Raw genomic sequence first — 14437 nt, 5'->3', positions numbered from 1 at the left:
CTCTAGAATTCTCATGGCAAAAGTGAGGTAAGATTTTCTAAGAGAAAATATTCTTTGAATGAAGGCTCACAAAGCCACTGACCAACAACCATAACCAACTGCATTTGCATTTGATTTTTCTTAACATCCTCAAAAGCTTTAGAGCAAGTGAAGAGAAAGATTAATACAGCCCTTACAGCTATCATTACCACTCTTGACATGGGTAGGTTTCTACACAACACTACTTCACAGACACATACAACTTTCAGAAATACAGTTTTCCTCTAGAAAGAGTTAACAGAAGGAAAACACTGAATCAAACTACCATGCACCAGCAACTTGGTCTTGGTAACTTCCTAACCAGAATTTGGTTTTGATTAGGTGCATCCATTCACCAGACAATCCCGAGAGATTCAAGCACATGAAGCAGCTCCAGCCACTTTCCAGTCTGCTGAAGAGTAACTTTGATTTCTCTACTGTGAACAATAACTTTTGTTTCCCAACTGATTGTGCAATAGATAAAACAGCCTCCAGCCCTCACTCTGAGGATCAAGCACGGTCCCACTTTGTACTCCCACCTGTAAAAGCCGACACTTGTAGAGAGAATTACACAGTTTCGTTTTGACAGGGACATGCCTTTGTCACATTCTTTAGGACCTTTCACCACTGCAAAATGTGTCACCAGTAGGCAGTAATCCAAAACCAGTCACATTCCTCAAAAACAAAACAAGGAGCTAATTTAAGTAAGTCTCCAGTGATCAAAAGGCTGAGTTCAGGAAGTCAAGAACAGGGAAGCAAATGGACTTGTAGCAGCCTAAGTCTGAAGGACGACTACAGACTGCTATCTCCTTATCCCATCTTGCACCCTTTGTGCACTCCCCTACTGAAACTTCATTCTACTGCAGATTAAATTGGAACACATACAGCGAGGCTCCATTTCAGTTCTGTGCGAATAACACTGCAAATATAGATGAAACCAGTCAACTACAAAAAAATACAAATCCCCCAATTAAACAGGAGTACATCTCTCGTTTAATTGCCTTGTAATTCAGCTTTCTGCTGAGCGGCTACTTATGCAAATTTATATCCTTCCCATTTATTAATATCTTACAGATCTAAATTAAACAGAAAATGTCATGTAATATTAAATAACAAAGCTACTTTACAGGCCTGTGTAGCCTGGAATAGTTTTACTGGTCTCTAAAGTGCATAAGAGATTTGAGTTCTTGAAATATCTAGCGGCTACTTATTTGATTTAGGAAAGTCACAGTCCCTGCAACATAATCAAACAGAATATAGGCAGTGGGGGTTCAAATACTCGTTTCGTAGACTTAAAGAAAGACACAGCTCTTTACCAGCCAGAAGAATCATCTTGGTTTTCAGTCTTTTTAGGAGCATGGTTTCAAGGAAATAATTACAGAAACTGCAGTAAATACAGCTGCAAAGAATACTTTATATATATATATACGTACAAATAAAATAGCATTATAGAGAAGATGTAACAAATCCCCAATGCTATGCGTAGACACATAGGATCTTCAGACGTTTTGGAGATTGCAGAGATTGCGTAAGAGGTTTAATTCAATTTGCTGACAATAAATGGTATTTAGATCATGTATTAATTGAGAAGTCAGCGGAATAAAATGCAGCATCTTCTGGATTAAATGACACACACCCCTCAGTCAAGTCACTAAAGAAAGTCTGATGAACAGAAAGGGACAAAGCAGAGGGAGAATTCCCCCTACAATTTTATCATTTGTGATTTTAGTCTGTCCCCCATGATGGCAATCACATCTAAAGCTGGTTTTAAAGTTTCTAACAAACAAAGGTATTTGAGAAGGTATGACAGCTTTTAATACAGTGCAATTCTGACATTTTTGATCTGAAATCCCTCTGCATTTCCTTCTTTGCAACTACAGAATCTATGCAGAGAGTACTTAAGGAAGATGTTCACCTTGTTACACAGGCAACAAACTACCTTATTAATGATGAGCACCGGAAGTGTTTAAAATTGATCTGGATGAAGTAATAGCAGACATCCAGTTTAGTTTTAAGTATTAACCTAAAACTGAAGTCAAATCTACACATACATTGAACAGTGAAGGAACATCATCTGATTAAGGTTGCAACTATAAGAGGTGATGGAAGAAAATGTGATAGATTCCCTATCACATTATGAAACAAATTGGTGTAGACAGGGGATGCTTTTTCCAGCAAGAGCTATCAGGTACATTGCAAAACATGCTTCTTATGAATTTTACAAAAGTCATTTGGTTAAAAAAGCAGTATCAAAGCATATAACCAAATGAGTACTTTGTCACAATCAAATAAAGGCACAAATAAAAGCTACAGTTGAACCCAGGACACTCTGTAAACACTCAGAAATGTAAATGCTGTGGTGCTCTAAACAGGTATACTGAGAAGCTAATCAAAACAGTCCAATCCACTGTGAATATAGCTACAGCTTATAAATACAATAGCACTGAATCTACAATGCACAGATTTCTAATTTAATGTAAATTTATTCCATCAGGCTTCAACCCTTTCATTGTTCCTCACCTCTTCTGTGCTATTTAAAGTGTTTGGGTGCTTTTGCACTGTCACATCACTACCTTTTCTATTAAAATCATAGCCTGTTCTGTTAAAATGGTTTGTCTATAACTTCCAATTATTAAATTAAAATTACATACTATTTTACCTACAAATCTTATTTCCAAATGCATATTGTGATTTTTTACCCCTCTGTGTACGGTAGGTATTTATTTTTGGACATTATCCCTTGATATGAAGGCACTTTTGAGCTGGATTACTTTTGTTAGGTGGTGTACCTTTGAACATTTTTAATAAGGCATTAGTCTTTTATTTAGTTATCTTGAGTACTGGCAGAGGATCTTAAACATTTGTGGTGATATCAAGATTTTACTTTCAGAACACGTCAGTCAGACTCTCTACTGCAGTCACATAAGGATGACTTGAGGCAGGGGTGACAAACACATCTAGCAACTATATACCAGTTGAAATTATGCATGCCATAATGTAATAGCCACTAAAGCCTATCTCATTGTTTCTGGGTTCTGATGAAAACTTGTGAAGACACAGAAACACTACATGCATTGCAAACATTACTCCAAGGTACATCATGAACTAGAAGAACGCAAAATAAGAATAAACTGTCCATGTTGCTTTGCTGCATGGACACAACATTAGAACTCATTTTAAGAACCTATAAGCAGTGCTATAAAGCAAACAACAACAATTAGATAAAAATCAAATCTTTTAAACATTAAAGCCCACTCAAAATTACACCTACAAGATACTGGATATAACATTTGGGAGTAACCAAGCAACAGACGATTTAAACAGGTTATATAGATTTACTGGATAAGCATACTTCCACCTACCCAGACACTGATTACTTTCATGACTAGAAGTAGTAACAAGGAAACAGCATGGCTATAGGTCTTAATCATGTGCATTTTCTGTATTATATGTGATGATCAAGATCCTTCTTGTATAAGGATTATGAAAATCCTTGGTCTGTGAATGTGAACAAAGGAAGGCAAAGGGCTCACGTAAATGCAGAAATTTATAGTCTATTTCCTTTGCCTTCTATGGGTTATGAAAATCTAATGCTTCTACAGTTATACACCAAGACAGCCTTTAACTTATCTAACAGTTATAAACCTCATCAGAGATAGTTAACATAAATCGTATAGCCCACAGAGAGATCAGTGTTTTCAGAGAGCGACTCACATAGTTGTGTGCCAGCTCTTAAACATGACACCAGATGAATTGCCACAGATTACAGGGGAAGCCTATACAAGCGACTTAAAGCAAATACCTAACTTTTGAATGGCAAGGTTTCTGTGTATACTTCAGTACCCCAAAACTGCTATTTTATGACCTACACTTGGCCCTCCATATGAAAGCTTAGAACACTTTCATGTACACTCTCTGCCTCCAAAACAAGCAGGGTTTAAAGGGTATACAGGATGAGATAAGCATTACAAAGTGACGTGAACATACTTGACTGTTCCTTCCGTTGGCCAAATACTTAGAACTGGAGAGATGATTTGTGGGCTACTTCTTTTAGAGAAAAAACAAAACTCGGCTCATTTATGTTTCTAAATCTGCTAGCATTTTTCCTAGGGTTTATTTGTGCAACAGCAAGGTCAAACCTATTACAACAAATCCTGGCTATTCTGTCTCCCAGTACACATTGCATTTTGCATGGTTATCTGGCAAGAAAAAACATCTATAAACTGAAACCAAGTACACAAAGATAAACTTTAAGTAATCATAATTGCATGGAGGCATAAAAGTAGCAAGAACGCATAAAAATGTTTACATTTCAGAGTGATACAATACCTTGTCTATTTCCCTATTTGACTCTCTATTAATAATAATTAACTGCATAATTCCTTCACTGCTTTTAAGTCAATGCCCCAGAGGCAGCTCACACTTTATCTTCAAACGACATCAAAGCAAGCGGCTGCTACCAAAGAGCGGAAAAGAAATAAATGTACTTACTTGCCACCTCCAGCGATGCATTATGACTTACAGCTTCCCCAAGGTAATTCCTTGCCACACAGACATAGACCCCTTCATCAGGCCTACTCTTGCGCCCATGGACAATGCGTAAGAAAAATAAAGATCCACTGGGCAGTAGCATGCGGTGGGAGCGTGGATCATCCTTGTCCGTTTCCACCCTCTCCCCTCCCTTGTACCACTCAATGGTAGGGGTCGGCCTCCCTTCTGCTTTGCAGTTTAAAGTTGCTGGTTCTCCTTTGGAAACGATTAGATCGGAGGGGTGTTCGACAATTCGAGGTGGGAAATCTTCTTGCCGAAGACGGGAGCCTGCAAGATACAAACACAAAGTTTTAGTAGGAGGTCTTTGTCAGGTACAATCACTGTGTTTTGTGAAACAACTACTTAACCACTACCTTGTAGTAGAGGATCTAATAAAGAACAGCTATTAACATCTGAAAGTGGAAAAAAATACCCCCAAACCTTAATGCTTGCTCTTCATTGTGTGCAGGGTTCTCCCAGGTAAATACATTCCAAAGCATTTTTTTCAACAGGTGATCTGTATTAGTGAACTAAACTGCCACAGTCCTAAATCACATCCATTTTTATATTGATCTATACTCACATATAAAAATTTAGACATATATGCATAATTATGAAAAACTAGTCTTACAGATACTCTACAGACATCAGACTAGCAAAACTGGTTCTTCTCTAATCCATCACAAAAAGCTATAGCCAAACTCATTCAACCTTTTGGAAAGCCCATGAATTCATGCAATGTCCACAGAGTAAGTCTAGTATCTCCAGCACCTACAAAGTAGCATTATTTCACTTGCGCTATCAGCTCTTTTTTAAGTCACTTGTTAGGCTGATGACTGAGTGTTTCTTAGGCAAAATTAGAGCAACTTTTTACATTATAAAATCTAGAACTCTGATATAATGCGAGACAACGCTATCAGGGATAACAGAAAAGTTGCAAACAAACAAGATGATTCTTGTAGAAAATAATTCAGTTTCTGCAGGCTGATAACTGGCATGAAGGAAAACTGTAATAGTCTGGATAGATATATACCACAGCAGAATACAGCAAACAACTGGGTGTCAAAGAACTCCAAATTAGGACGAAGCAGCTACTAAAACTTTCAGGGTTTTAAATTGTTGACTCGATCTCAAATTGCTGTTATTTTTTTCCTTGATACCCAACTCTGCCATTGATAAAATTAATCTCTTGGGTCACTAACTCCTGATTATTAAAATTTTAGTTGCCAAGATTCCTTATTAATAACATGAGGTTTAAAAAGCTGTGAAGCACCAGAAGGAAATAAAAGATCTATTCCCTGCAGGTTAACAAACCATAAATTAGTATGGAAAAAGGAGAGGAATCCCAGAGAGCTCTGTTTTCATGCATACTTACACTATATGTGTGCATATTATATATTTTTATATATATAAATAATATAAAATGTAGAATTGTCATGTAAAATTCATTTCACATTTCCTTCACCTCAAGACAATCAATGCAAATAAATGGCACACTAAGCAGCTAGCACTAACCACACGCTCCCAAATCTCTGGTAGTATGACTTCTCTACTTGAAATATATTTGCATGCTGTATGCAGTAAAAGAGAGTAGTTTCATAAGAACATTACTGACCATTAAATACAAAATAACTCCAACAGCAATAATCCTACTATGCAGTCCTTTATGAAAAGATAATATATGTAGTATTGTATCTAGGACTTTATTCCTAAATTAGAATAAATCTTTCCTCATCTACCTCATTAGCCAATTTCTGCTCAAATAGTCACAATAATGCAAGATTTTGTAGTATCTAAAGCAAACAAGTAATAATACTTTACATTCACTTTTAACTGTAACAGCTGCCTGAGACATGAAAACTGTTACGAGCAGTATGGAAAAGCATCGGCAGCTCAAACACAAGCCAGAAAACTCCTAAATCCTTCTTCTGGCTGCACCCCACTGTGCAGCCCAGCTCTGAGTCACCTAAAAGAAGGGTACAGGCCAAATACAGTGAGAGAGCTAGAAGTACGGAGAAGAAAATTGCGCCAACCAGCACTGGTCCTTTACAGTAGCTAAAAAAGCCTTTAATATACTTCCGTTTGCCTTAAGCGCACACCTCAGCCACTGCAAAGTGCATTTGTGTCTACTCACAATGAACTTCTACACAGCCCTTGTGAAAAGCACCTCAGCCAATACTGCTGCCCTCACAACTGGGATGATCAATTTTACAGCTCTCTTTCCAAGGTAGAAGTGCCTACACATGGATAAAAATCTTACTTTGTTTATACCTCTGCTCACTTCTTATATAACTCATAAGTATATAAGTTCAATGTAAAATGTTTAAAGATTGTTTTTAAATAAATAGATTTTTAACTAAGTGAGCACTTATGCTAGTATGAATCCCATTTCTATTGTCACAGATAATGCTAGCCAACCAGCACGCTGTCTAACACAAGCCTCCTGTTGTTACTCTCAGTCTGGCCCAGACCACAAAGAAATGAAATACCATTTTCAGATCTATCGCATCCACACTTCCCATACTGACATTTAAGTGACTGTACACTAAACTTCAAGTACTGTACAGGATGAAAGTTTAAAGACTGACCTCTAAACCTGCTTGAAAACTGAGACTCGAAACTCTTAAGGGGGAAAAGATCCCCCGGAAACCCCAGGAATGCTCATATATGTTTGACATTTCTTTGCTGGGTAACAGTAGACGAGTTAAGATGGCAGAAATGACCATTAAAATACGTACATATTTTTTTAATCCCAGCATTTTATAATGTAACGTTTCTGTAGAAAATTGCATAAAACTACTTAAAGCAGAAAGGGACAATAGCTGTAATAGCTGTTAACTGGCACATAGCATTAACCATAGCGTTAGTGACAACTGCCTGAGGGGTATAATGGCCTTGACAATCAGTTTATAATCTCTCTACATATCTACACATTCTTTTTTTTTTCCCCTCAAAATCTTTCTTTCCTTTTAGCCCAGTTATTTAAGCTGCATTTATGTTTTATTGAGAAGCAGCAGCTTCAATTACCAACATAAATCTTGCAGTGGGCACCAATCCTGTAATTTTGCTGTCAAAAAGCAGCACACCTATTACATGCTGGATCTGCCATCAAAAATACAACAGAGGTGCTTTTTCTTTCCCCTCAAAGATGCCAGCACTGGGTTATTGGAACTTGTTTTCCCTGCTGTTATTATACGTCAAGTCTTTCATAGAAAGGATGCCACCAGCTAAAGCATGCTACACTAATTATTTCATGCTGCTGCTTAAAAGAACAATTGTATGAAATCACGTTTCCAGTTTCTTGGACTGCACTGCAACTATTTTTACAAGCTTCAAATACTGAAATAAACAGATGTGAAGCTTCAAAGTAAGCTGCCATCAGATGAATGCTGAACTCATAGAGGCAAGATCTGCCTTCATTCCCACCTTAAAACTCCCTGTTGGTAGCATACACAAACATAACGTATTGAAAAATTGCAGGGAATGCGTTTAAATGGGAAAGCTGCTGATGTGAGGGATACAAACACTGTGCTGTTCTCCTTCCAGGGAAAACAAAAAAGTTATGTGCTACTGAAATAAAGCGCCTTGAATTTGAACCTAAGAAGTTAAAGAAATTAAGACCATGACTAGAGGTGATCTAAACTTCAGCTCAGATGGGTAGAGAAAACCTGATCTCCCAATATCTATATATCTAAACAGTACCTTATCCTTTGTCTCATAAAATGCTGCATGACAGGCTGTCATCAGCCAAGTGCCGAAAAGCCAGTATGCTCTTGGCCCCATTTCTTTTCCATTTCACAAGTATAACAATTAACACTAATTTTCAGAGCACAGAATCTCCACTGTTTGATTGAAATGCTTTATATTGTAATGCAAGAGCAATTAGGCCTGTTACTCAGCTATCAAAGTTATTAGTAAAATACTAAAAAACAAAACCACAGGTTTAAAATCAGTGTTAGGCGATTCCTGCGAACAACTGCACTTCATCAGAACATCAGAGTGTTCCCAATTCCCCAATACGCACATCTTAACCTCCTTCAGACTCTTTTCAGGAAGTGGGGAAATCTTTTTATGGTTTTGTTCACACTGACTGGAAAGATGTTCCATAACTCTTTTGCTTTAGGGGTTAGAAAACTTTCTCTAATCCTCAGGTTAGTAAATACCTCAGGCTTGAGCTGCCCTTTAATTCTGATCTCTCCACACACTTATTGGGATTTTATCCCTTTGACATGCAGATTGCAACCTTTTCCTTTTTTACCATCCTCTCAGATTTTGTGTTCTTGTTGCTGTTAGAAGTCAACAAATTAATCTCATCTGGTTTTCCCCTCATAAGACCCACTCACCTTTTCCTTGCCTCAAATTCTTGAGTTCCTCCTTCCTAAACATGAAAGATCCAAACCATACACACTTATGAGGTTAGCAGACTTTGAATGTACGTCAAGCACGCACTGCAAAGCAATGTCACGTCAGGTTGCAGGAGAAAAAATAACTGAAGGAAAAATCAAAGTATTTTTCTGAAAGTGGCTTTTCTGCCACAAGACATGCAGCTAACCTAACCTATGGGGTTTACCTGTTCTCACAGGTAATAAACCATTTCCAAAGGAAAACAACAGAACAAGGAAGATCCACAGAGACCATGTTCCATTCATGTTTCTCTCAACTTCTCAAACTTGCTAATATTCTTACTCTTCGTATCCTACCCTTGTTCAGCCCAAATAAAATACTTGATTTTCTGAGCTTTGTAGCTTGCACAAATAGTGCATATTAAAAAAGCAGAGGTGTTGCAGTCTTCCCTCTATAACCAAAGACTTGAAGTAATTAATGAAGCCACTAATGCTGCGCGTATTTGGATCTCCCAAAAATCACAACAGGACTTTCATTCTTAATTCTACTCTGGCATGAAGCACAAAAGCCAAAACTGCATTTAGCTGGTATTTCTGAAATACTGATTTGAGAATAGCATGGGTCATTCTATGGTCTCAGAAAGGAAGTCTTTGTAACAGTTTTATTTACGCCTGCTCATCTCTCGTAACTGAGTACTGAACGAACATAGATTTTGGTCTAAAGTGAAGTTATGCTTTTTAGTTAAACCTGCACTTACTTCTCACAGTCGTAACTGTGAACATTTCCATAACTACTTGATAAAAACACCACCTTTATGAACAAAAATGTAAGGCAATGGAGGTGCTACAGTCCTGCATGTGAGCCAGTGTTTGTACACTGAGAGCAAATGAACAGCTGGAACATAACAACACTGTTTAATCAGCTGATTAATGCTCACCCAGGACAACAGGGTTTAGTGCAATGCATTTTAAGGTGCATTTAATGGTTCCAAACACTGATCTGGGAATAGGTCCAGTTCTTTCCAATAGATATGGTAAAACATGACAAGCAAGGCTCTCACTCTGGATCACTAAAACTTGCAATTCTTCTGTGTGTTCCCACTGAAAAGTAACATCTTAATTTCTTTTTCTAAGTACAGGTGGGCAAGATGAAACTAAAGAAAACCATTTAACATTCCTACCGCTGCTCTGATCCCTAAAAAGGTGGTTGTTTCTTCAGTTTACCCTGTTATGTCATGAATCCTTTTGTTTCCCACTTTTAATTGCTATTGGAGTTGCTGTTCCTAATGAGAGATGAAATTATTAAGTGTCCTATTTCCTTACTTCTGTTACTAAGGGATATTTTTGGGTGAAGCAAACTGTACTTTAAATACAAAGTCTGATTATAAAATCCAAATTTTGTGGGCCATGGGGTTTCAACTTAAGTCATAGGCACCCACAAAACATTTTTCTGACCTAGAAAGATAACCTTACAGTATCTGTTGTTGCTAAGACACCACAAATTTCAATTATATTTCTGTCATGGCTACAACACTACCAGGAGATGTCAGAAACGAGTAATTTACTGTATACTTACAGCTGGAAAAAAAACCTAGAATAACAACAAAGGCCTGGTGTTTTAAGCCACATCTGTCTGTGTCCCTTTAACAAGAGATTAAATGGGAGCTGTATTAAAAAATGCCTCAAGTCCAGACCGATCTCGAGTGGCTCATACACTGATAGAAGACGGAATCCAAACACTGGAAGATATAGGTGTTCATTTTATACAATACCCATGTCCTGGTCAACTGAACAGGAGTTAGCTGAAGTATTACAGCAATAAGCTAAATAAAGAAGAGAGAAAAATAAAAATCATTTCTGCATCACATTGGTTTAAATGGCTTCTGTTCCTTATTCTACAGTAATTCTGGACACACATGGTTAGGACAGAAAAAGCCATAAATTTTTAAGCAAAAAGCCTTCTGGAAAGTTGTAGAGTATCTTATAGTTAGTTACATACTCTGCCTGGTGGGAATGAAAAGAAACATTGGCAGGTATACTGCCAGTTATTAACACTGAGTCTCTGTTTTAATACCTAAAGACACATTTCCCAGGAGATGCTAAGAGAGACCAGCTCTCTGAAATAATCAATTCTAACAAAGAAACTGAAAGCAGCAACAGGCAGTCATGCCTTAGTTTCTTAAGCCAAAATTAAATATAGCTCTTCCAAACTGCTCTTCAACAGAACATTTATTTTCAAGAGACACAGCTTTGCAGTCCATCTTTGTTACATGAACATACGCTACTGGATTGTCCAACAGTTAGCATAAATAAGTCCAGACCTGGTTATTCATTAAATTAGCTATAATATGAATTTCAAATAATAATATTTATATTGAGCTATGTAGGAGGCTGACTGTTACAACAAACCTCAGGCAGTAGTAAGAAACTGGTCAGTTCGAGTTTTTCTTTCCCTCAATTCTGCTCTCCGGTAAGGTATTTATCTCATCTGACTTCAGCCAATACTGGAATAATGTGAGATAGCGCTGACTTTGGAAACTAAACCTCACTCAATAAAAATTGCAATATCCCACACCAAACTGGGAAGTTGAGAATAGTATTTTCCTCAAAGAACACATTAATGAAATTACAGGAGTGTTTTCATTAGTAACATAAAATCAACTATGACCCAGTGAGCAACCACACTATTCAAAACCAAACACGGTGGTAATAAAGCCTAGTTCATTACTCATTTTGTCTTTGAAATGACTGGAGTAATGCTGGGAGGTATTTTTTACACTGGGATGATATTGAGAAGTAGTGCACAACAACAACACTGAGAATGGCTGAGACGCATCTGACAGAAAGCTTCTCTTTGGAGGTTTGCATATAACAACCTGGCAATAACAAACTGCTTGGACAAAGCCACTAAACTGCAGGCAGAGTGAAGCAGTGGGATTGGGCATGTACACAGGAACACAGAAAGGACCATGATGTTGTGAGAGCTGCACAGACCCTAGAATGGAAGTCAAGACAGCAAAAAGGATGGCTGAGGAAAAAGGTTGCAAAGGATTACTGCAAGGCTGTAAATATTAGGTAGAGCTGAAGTAAAGAGTGACTTGGAAAACCACTTGGAAAAAATATACCTGAACTATATTAAAGTGATAGGGTAATTCTGTGGGTAACAGAGCTGAAAGATATTTGAACTATCTTTCCTAGTTAAGCATAGGAGTTGGGACAGGGTAGGAAGATCTGGAAGCTTGGAGCAATCACTGCTGCCCTTTTCTTCCATAACTGGTCATTTTCCCTGCAAAGGAAGGCCTGAAATCTCTGATCTGCTGTTAGCAGCTTCACTGCCACACCTGAGAAAAAACAAAGGACACGGTAAATGGGAAAGTCTGGGGACAGAGGCTGCTGTGAGTCATATGAGAATCACCATTTCCAGGGCTTGCTTTTCTATTCAGCAGGGAGGAAGAGACTATTACGAAACAAAAAAGAGACAGTCAGGATCCCCTCCTCTCTATCTTCAATCCTTGTTCTCAGCCACGTTTTATACCAAACAGGAAGATTATCTTTTTGGCTGTGAACCATTGCCATTTGGAACAGGAAAACAGAACTTGGAGAAAAACAGTGACAGTGCACCAAAACTAAAGCAGGACCCTTAGCTGTACTGAAGGAATCAAATGAACTGCCAATTTAGTGGAAATGCCTAGGACTCAAAACTATATAGATCTATTATATAAAATATCATGAGATTAATATGCTAACATCTTTTATCTATGTTATATATATTAATATATATTCTATGCTGATAATTTAGATGTCAGGCATGCCGATACAGAAAAATTGTATTTGAGGTTTGCCTGTTATCTGTGTGAAAGATTTCGCCTACTTGTGGCACGATCACAACACATTAGGCTATTTTTACTTTACAGTTTCATCTATGTGCACAAACAAAACACAAAATACGCTTCTGGAGAATCACACTTACTCATAAAAAAAATATATATGTATTTTCAGTTGTTATTTTTAAAACTCGTTTAGTCATGGAAACAATGTAACAAATTCCCTTCCTATTATTTCAGATGGCTTGCCCCCACATTCTTCCAGACTCTTCAAAGCCAACTCCTACCATGCATAGGAATACTGACTTCTAATTCATTTCCAATTCGAGATGCACTGTGAAATTGAATCTGATATTGATTCAAGTTCACATTCAAATATCTGAGAGATGCTGGGAGAAGGGAAAAAGGATCCTCATTTCAGTAGGGCTATCGGGAAGCCAGAAGAACAGCAATTCTCAATCAGGCAACATTCCTCAACTTTGTGCCAACAGAATCCCAGTATTGCAACACCAGAGTCAATAGTTCCCATACTTATGCCTCTGCCAGTTTGGGTACACCTCATACAACTGCTACTGTCATTTACTATTGTTTCCAAAATATATTTTAAATAGAAATGTGAAGTTTCAAAACAACTATCCAAAATACTACTTTTTAAGATTATTAAAATGTTATTTTAGATGCAAAGCTGAATGAAATATCAAAAATGCCCTCCTGAATTTGAACATTAGGTATTTACAGGAGGGTTATTTCAGCTAGAGAGAAAGTCTGAATTCCTCAGTGCTCATAATCTAATGAAGATTAACAATGGAACAAAAAGAATCACCATTAAATAGTTCAGTTTCCTTACTTCGATTGTTATTTTAATGTATTACAAATTGAGATTAAAACATCTTTCTTTCACTCTATTTAAACAAATTTGGCTTTTTGTACAAGTTTGGAGAATTAGAAAATTTTCAGGCATTTTCAATTACAAGTTGTTACTGGATTGACACAATACTGTCATGTTTCAGTTGCATAAGGAAGAACGGGAATTCAAATACAAATCAAAATAAAACAAATAAGCCCCACAACTATTTTCAGCAAGTTGTTTACAATTACATCAAATGTACAGATCAGTATCAATTAAAATATTTTATAATAAAGACATAAAATCAAATAATCACTTATTTCAAAGACATCTATCTCTAACATCTTTCCAAAATATACTTTTATTCAGGTATCAAGCTAAGTAAATTGGCATGAAAAGCCCAAAAGATAACATGCTCGCAGAGGAAAGCAATAACCATCTCCTTATGAGAGGAGGAGAAAAAGGAACTATGCTCCCACTGTTTTAGAAACGAAACATCTGTTAAACTTGTAAGAGCACTGCAAATCAAATCAGTGTGTCCTGCTGGACACGGACATCCCAGTGACTCCATGAGATGATCCTGTTTGCAGCAATAAGCTAGAACCAATGCAGTATTTGCAGAGAACTTGTGAAATACACAGTTTAATCACATACTCCTCAAAGCATATTCTGGCCCATTTGTATACCGAAAAGCCTTGAATTACTTGCTATAACAATCAATGTGACAGTCACTGATGAGTGAAGATATATTCCTATTGGTATTTTTCACCAATATAAAGATATATCAAAAAAGCAAACAAACTTTCACCTAAAGTAAACTTCCACCTATCCATGCCAACAAAATCATCTTTTTCTGAGCAACTGTGCCATGTCTT

At 37.2% G+C, this 14437-nt stretch overlaps 1 protein-coding gene across 1 annotated transcript in view; it reads right to left on the bottom strand.

Annotated features, from left to right (window-relative positions):
* ROBO1 (roundabout guidance receptor 1) overlaps positions 1-14437 on the bottom strand; it is a 707322-nt gene that overhangs the window by 257332 nt on the left and 435553 nt on the right. The window contains exon 4 of the mRNA XM_057404322.1: positions 4510-4836. Within this exon, the coding sequence (XP_057260305.1) occupies positions 4510-4836 (327 nt within the window). The remainder of the gene's footprint in view (positions 1-4509; positions 4837-14437) is intronic.

This window comes from Pezoporus wallicus, unplaced genomic scaffold (assembly GCF_028554395.1).
Source record: "Pezoporus wallicus isolate ANWC-B61680 ecotype Strahan unplaced genomic scaffold, APGP_CSIRO_Pwel_v1 contig_5922, whole genome shotgun sequence".
Classification (NCBI taxonomy): Eukaryota; Metazoa; Chordata; class Aves; order Psittaciformes; family Psittacidae; genus Pezoporus; species Pezoporus wallicus.
The sequence above is the reverse complement of the archived record's forward strand: the minus strand, read 5'-3'. Positions and strand labels throughout refer to the sequence as shown.